The following is a 6,029-nucleotide window of genomic DNA, read 5'->3' on the forward strand; positions in this document are numbered from 1 at the left end:
GATTTTCATGACTCTCCCAGATCGTTTTCTCTAGACCTGCTCCCTAGCTAATAATTTCTATCACAACACATGTTGGCCTTGTAGGGCGCTGTTTGTCCAGCTTATTTTTAATTCTAACCCTTTTTGCACCCAAGTTCCCAGCTGTACCCAGTTCACCACCATATACAGCTTTACAAAGCTCCTTCTCTGTCAGCTGATTAAGAAACAGTGTGCAGTGCTGGACTCAGGTTCTCACTGAGCTCCTCACAGCACGACTCGTTGTTCCAACAGGGAATTGCTGGTAGCTCATCCATCAGCACTGCTTTGGGAACAGTTGTTCTCTACAATACTCTAATTTATACCAGGTTCCTTAATAGACATGAGAACATTTTGTGAGATGGTGTGAAAATCTGATTTAAAACTGTGATAGCTGCTGCTAATATCCTCTGTTTCCAAGGCCTGTTATCCTATTACAGCAACAAATGTGATTGCATTGACTTGATTTGTTCCTGATAAATCCATGGAGGCTATTACTTATCACCTTCTAGAGTTCTAGCTGCTTACAAATAGGATTATAGCATTATGTATTTTAATAGACACAAAATACAAATGAAGGCTTTAATAAATTGAAGCATCATTAATTTTGAAAATTTAATATTAATACATCTGCTTACCCAAGGGACCATGTTATGTGTCACAACTTCTGTCCTTTTACAATTCCTACACAGATTTCCTACACAGTGAGCCTTACTGAAGTTCTCAGGGTCCCCTTTTCCTGCTCTCATTGCAAACACCACCAACAAATGATGGCAATACATCCAATGGGTGTGGGAATGAGCAAATTGCTCCTGGCCATGCCACTGCTACCAACCCCACTCTGAGGAGCACCTCAGGGCACTGTATTAGCAGAGGCTGAGGCTGGAGATGGGAGTGGCTCCAAACCCACATTTCTCTTGAGGACATTCACATGAAGTTTTAGGCTCTGGCCATCTCTGGGGACTCCAAGTCAGAGGCTGACCTGGGAGTTAATGGAATTAAATTAATGGAATGTTGCACCATGGCTCCAAGTGTCCACTGTGCCACCCACCCAGCCCTGGCTCCCTGGATCGGCTTTATGGGATCCAAGCCAGAATCTGTGCCTTTATGCAGGACTGGGCTTTAACTTCATCTATCTGCCTGAACCAGGCCTTGGCTGAACCACACGTTACAAGTTCCTGAGTTTGTTGTAATATGAGCAACACCCTTTCTTTACTTGTCCCTTTGCTTCAGCTACAGCTTTGTGCTGTCTGGCTCTACCTGAAGGGAGGAACAAAGCAATCTCTTCTTTTTCTTTCACGAGGCACAAAGAAAAATATACTTCAGAGCTAATATTTGCATGCACATCCAATGTGAGTTGTTCACCCAACAGGCTGGACACAATGGTTTTCAATTTTTACTGACTGCTCATTGCACAGATTGTGACAGAGTCCCTGAAATGAATGACACCTCTACTGTAAAACTGGTGTCAGTCAGAACTCTCCCTCAGCATATCCACAGAGCAATATTATGTCAGACCACAGTGTAGTCTCTGGTTAATACTGTTTAATTCTAGCAATCTGGGTTTTTTACTAGTTTATTGTGTATAAGCCTTTATTATGTGCATCTTGAAAACTCTCTTGGACTTTCCTGTAGTTTCTGAGGATTTTAGTTTCTATTCTGCAACTGAGAGAGCACATTAGTGCAGTGCAGACAGAAGTACTTTTGAGACAGTGGTAAAGAACAAGAAGAAAAGACAGAAAGTACAGGCTAACTGGTGTCTTTTTGCTCTGCTCTAAAAACAGCAAAGCTTTTTTCTCCTCCTGTTCTGCACACAGTGAAGCACCAGCTCTGTCCTGTATTTGCAGGACCAATGCTGGCTAGAAGATCTCTTTGTGGCTTTGCAGCTCAATGTCTACCTTGAATCAGCAGCCCTTCAGAAGGGGTCTGTGTTCTGGGCCTGTTGTAGCATCTCCTTGGCTGGACACACTAGAAATCTGTACATAAAGAAATACACTTTATCTGAAGTCAGGAACAATTGCTCACTCCAAGTTTTTATTGAAATTGAACACAGTATTCAAACATAGTTCTGGCTGAGAATCTAGACAGCTAACTTCTGATTTTACAGCATGCCTCAGTTAACCCTTGTGCTGTACATTGTCAGGAACATGGAAGTGAGCAGGCACCTTGTCTCTCAGCCGACCACCACTGTGTCATCCCCAACAAACTGGTAAACTGGGACCTCGAGGTTTAGGGGAGCAGGGCCTTTCCTGATCCTGCCAGAGGCGTCATAGTGGGAGCCGTGGCAGGGGCAGTAGTACCCGCCAAAATCCCCCGAGTTGGCGATGGGGACACAGCCCAGGTGAGTGCACACACCCACCAGGATCACCCACTCGGGCTTCTTCACTCTGTCTAGGTCGTGCTGCGGATCCCTCAGTTGAGACAGATCAACTTCAGCCTCCTGACTAATTTCTGCCTGGGTTCTGTGACGCACAAAAAGGGGCTTCCCTCTCCACTTGAAAGCCACGTTCTTGCCTTCTGGAATGTCAGACAGCTTGATCTCAATCTTTGACAAGGCCAGCACGTCAGCAGAGGCACTCAGGCTGGAGATAAACTGGGTGACAACATTCTTGGCAGCGTAGGCAGTAGCTACACCTGTGGCTGCAGTCATCAGGTAGGAGAAGCCTTTCCTGGAATCGCTGCTGCCTTGGGAAGACACGGTGGCATCCTGCACGTCCTCGCGGCGGTAGGCAGAGAAGTCGGGGACGGCGACATCGTTGTGGACACAGCGCACGCTGGCAGGAGCTGCACAGAGAAGGACAACAAATGACACCACCTGACAATAAAACACACTGCTGTGCGCTGGAAAGTGTACTTTTGTAGTGGCTTTTTTTGGAATAGCAGGTAAAAGGTATTCTAAAGTCTGGGTGGGATTCCATTAATTAGGTGTTTCGATTTTAAGTTGTATGGAAATGGTTTTCAGAGGGAATTTTTGGTAGATTAGGGAAACCAGTTTCACACATCACCTCTTACTCTTTGAAAAAGAAACCTGATCAGAGTGCAGAAAATCTGTGGGAAGTTCTGGGCTTCCAGGGAAAAAAGTGCACTGTTTTTTCAATAAATTTCAAGAAAAAACTCCTGTAGGATACCATGACTAGCTCAGAAAACACAGACCTGTTTTCCATCCAAATGTTTCCTTGTAAAGGGCTGCTAAGAAGAAATCTGATGTAGTGAAGTTTGCACACTTCTGTGCTATTTTTTGTCTGAAGTAACATCTGTAATAATGTCATAAACTTCTGTAACCTGTAATAATGTTAAGTGTGTGGTTAAACATTTTTAAAATTAAAAATATCAGGCAGGCATCCTCTTTTGTATTAAATTGCTGTCCTAGCTAAAAGCCACAGTAAATAATTTTAAACCTTCAGTCCCCAGACTTGCTTTTTAGAAGATTTAGGGATAAAGCTAACAGCTGTCCAGTTTCAAGTGGGATTGCCCCATCAAACCTGTGTGCTCAAGTAACAGGATATGAGGGAAAACTAAAAGGCCTCCCATGTGTTTCTCCAGCAAAAGCTGCTTCCCCCACTGAAAATCTATAAGCCAAAGAAAAGAACATGGCAAGGACAGAACATGTTACTTGCCAAGGTTCAACCTGTTACTTGAAGAGCATCATTTAGTCTTTATATTTTCTGCCAGTTGGCATAAAGTTAACACATGTCTCAAAGTGCACTTAAGTTCTCAGGGGTTTATATGCAGTATAATGAGGATAATAATTACATTTATTTACAAGTAACTCAGCACTGAGAAAGTAATTGCTACAGGATTTTAACTGCAAAGAAATTAAACTGAAAATCGAAATTCTGAGATAGTGCTCCATGCTAAGTTATTTCAAGATCAGGACTTAAAGCATTTAGTAACGAGTGATAGAGTGATATGACTAACTTCTAAAAAAATTTGCTACACTCACTGAAAAGCATGTTTGATGTTAATTAACACGTAGAGCACGGCTAAGTGTCAGCTATGTCAGTAACAGATTCGTAGAATTTTCACCGGAACAAAGCCTTTACAGCTGAGGGTCAGGTGAAGCACACAGCTCTAATGGCTATAGAGCATCTTCCGCACGGCACTGCCCTCGCGGAATTGAAGGCGTGCCCTGTGCAGCAGCTGAAGCAGAACGCCCCACGGGTGAGGGCGGCAGAGCAGGGCAGCAGCAGTCCGGGGGCCGCAGCCCGTGCGGCGGGGACAGCCCCAGCCCTGCGGCCGGAGGTCGGGCTCCGCACCGCGCCTCGGCTCGCTCCCTGCCGGCACCCCAGCGCAACCCACGGCGTGTTGTCACGGCACCCCTCTGCTCCTGTGCCCGCAGCTACAAGCCTTCCCGAACGACAGACCTCAGCTGCGTTTCCTCAGCGGTTAAACAAAACCCACGGGAGCTGTCTCCCTCAGTTGAGGTATCCAGAACGGCCTGAGATCACCCACTGTGGGCCCTCCAGCCCGCCCCATTCTGTCAGAGCCATTAAAAGGAAGCTGGCATTCAAGTGCCCTTGAACAAGCTCTGTAGTTGTAAATGCTTGCGAACTGCGAGGGTGCCAACAGAATCAAACACTTAAACCCCCCAAGCTCCCGCAGCTCGCCCGCCTGCTCTCCTGCGGCTCTGCTCCCCCGCCCGCCGGGCCGGACCCGGCTCTCCCCGCCGGGCCGGGCGGTGCCCGGGAGCGCGGGCAGGGCCCTCGCTGAGCCCGTGGCAGCCCCGGCCGCCGCCGCCCCCGCCCGCCCCGCCGCTCCCCCGGCCCGCACCGTTCAGGCTGGCGCAGGCGACGAGCCCCCCGCGGGCGGCGCGGCCGCTCAGGGACTCCCGGCAGAGCAGAGGCCGCTTCGGTTCCAGCGGCACCTTGCGGTCCCGGTGCGCGGCGGCCGGGACGAGCGGGCGGAGCGGGCCGGGCACGGCGTGCGCGGCGGCGGACACGAAGGGCGCGAAGGGCCCGGCGCGGGCGGCCACGGACAGCATGGCGGCGTCCCCGCGGCGACCTTCCCCGCCGGCGCGCGCCCCACACGTCACGGCGCCGCGGGCCCGCGCGGCGGTGACGTCACCGCGGCGTGCGGGGTGACGCAGGCGCGGGGTGGCGTGCCCTGAGGGGAGCGGGGCCATAGACCGCCTTGGGGCTGGCGTTCTTTTGCCTTGCCTTTTCCCTTCCTTCTTCTTATTATTTCTCCCCCCCGGTCCCCTTTTCCTCTCCTCTTTTCTTTTTTTTCTCCCGTCCCGGTTCTCTGTCGGTGCCTTGTTCCCCGGGCCGTTCCCGTGTCCCCCGTTGGCAGGGCGGCCCGTGTCCTGTGCGGCCCGTGTGCTGTGCGGCCGGGCCGCGGCCCCTGCGCTGATCCCCGCTGGCGAGGTTCAGGCCCAGCATTCGGGGACATTTCGGGGGGAACTTTGTGAAGCGCTCTGGGGACACGCGAGCGCTCCTGTGCCAGTGCTGCGGGACACGGATCCTTTTAAACACACCGCGGTGACCCCGAAACACCTTGGAGGGCTTAACGGGGTTTTTCCCTTGCTATTCCTAGGATTTGGTCTTGAGCTGTGTAATAACAATACTTAGAAGATAATTGTATCGCTTCTAGGATACTGCGTGCCCTTTATTATTCTGTTTCTTGTGCAGTGCACGATTGTTACCCGTTTGTCTCTTCCTTCCTCTTTACTTAGCTTAGTAATTTATTTTTTTTTTTTGTCTTTGGTAATACTGGACCACTTTCAAGTTGGGGAAAAACTAATTTTTCAGCTTGTCGTTAGAAATTGTTTGAGGGATAGATTTTACTTACAGTTTGAGAATGTAAAGCGTGTTTGACAACAACTGAATCCACTCTGGTGGCTGTTCTGGGGATGGGGGTTAATTGCAAGGCTAAGTAAATACACAAAACAAATACATCATAAATACAGTAAATACATCACATAAATACATCACACAGATACATCATTCTGGGCTAAAGGAGAGAACCACTCTTTTACTAATGACTAGAGCAAATAAATATCTGTTGAGGTTTTTGGG

General features: G+C 49.1%; 1 protein-coding gene across 1 annotated transcript; it reads right to left on the minus strand.

Moving 5' to 3' along the window:
* Positions 1-2,022: 2,022 nt before the first annotated feature.
* UQCRFS1 (ubiquinol-cytochrome c reductase, Rieske iron-sulfur polypeptide 1) lies at positions 2,023-5,047 on the minus strand. The gene is made up of 2 exons (XM_066327923.1): positions 4,786-5,047; positions 2,023-2,799 (listed from the first exon to the last, which is right to left on the minus strand). The coding sequence occupies exons 1-2, from the start codon at positions 4,994-4,996 to the stop codon at positions 2,189-2,191; spliced, it is 822 nt and encodes a 273-aa protein (XP_066184020.1). The 5' UTR covers positions 4,997-5,047; the 3' UTR covers positions 2,023-2,188.
* Positions 5,048-6,029: the final 982 nt, after the last annotated feature.

Source organism: Sylvia atricapilla, chromosome 12, assembly GCF_009819655.1.
Source record: "Sylvia atricapilla isolate bSylAtr1 chromosome 12, bSylAtr1.pri, whole genome shotgun sequence".
Lineage (NCBI taxonomy): Eukaryota > Metazoa > Chordata > Aves > Passeriformes > Sylviidae > Sylvia > Sylvia atricapilla.

Bases quoted from the DNA above. Each gene is read 5' to 3' on its own strand.
- UQCRFS1 (XM_066327923.1), bottom strand. From the start codon at position 4,996: ATGCTGTCCGTGGCCGCCCGCGCCGGGCCCTTCGCGCCCTTCGTGTCC. The intron at 2,800-4,785 runs GTGCGGGCCGGG...TTCTCTGTGCAG, and splicing joins CGCCTGCGCCAGCCTGAACG to CTCCTGCCAGCGTGCGCTGT.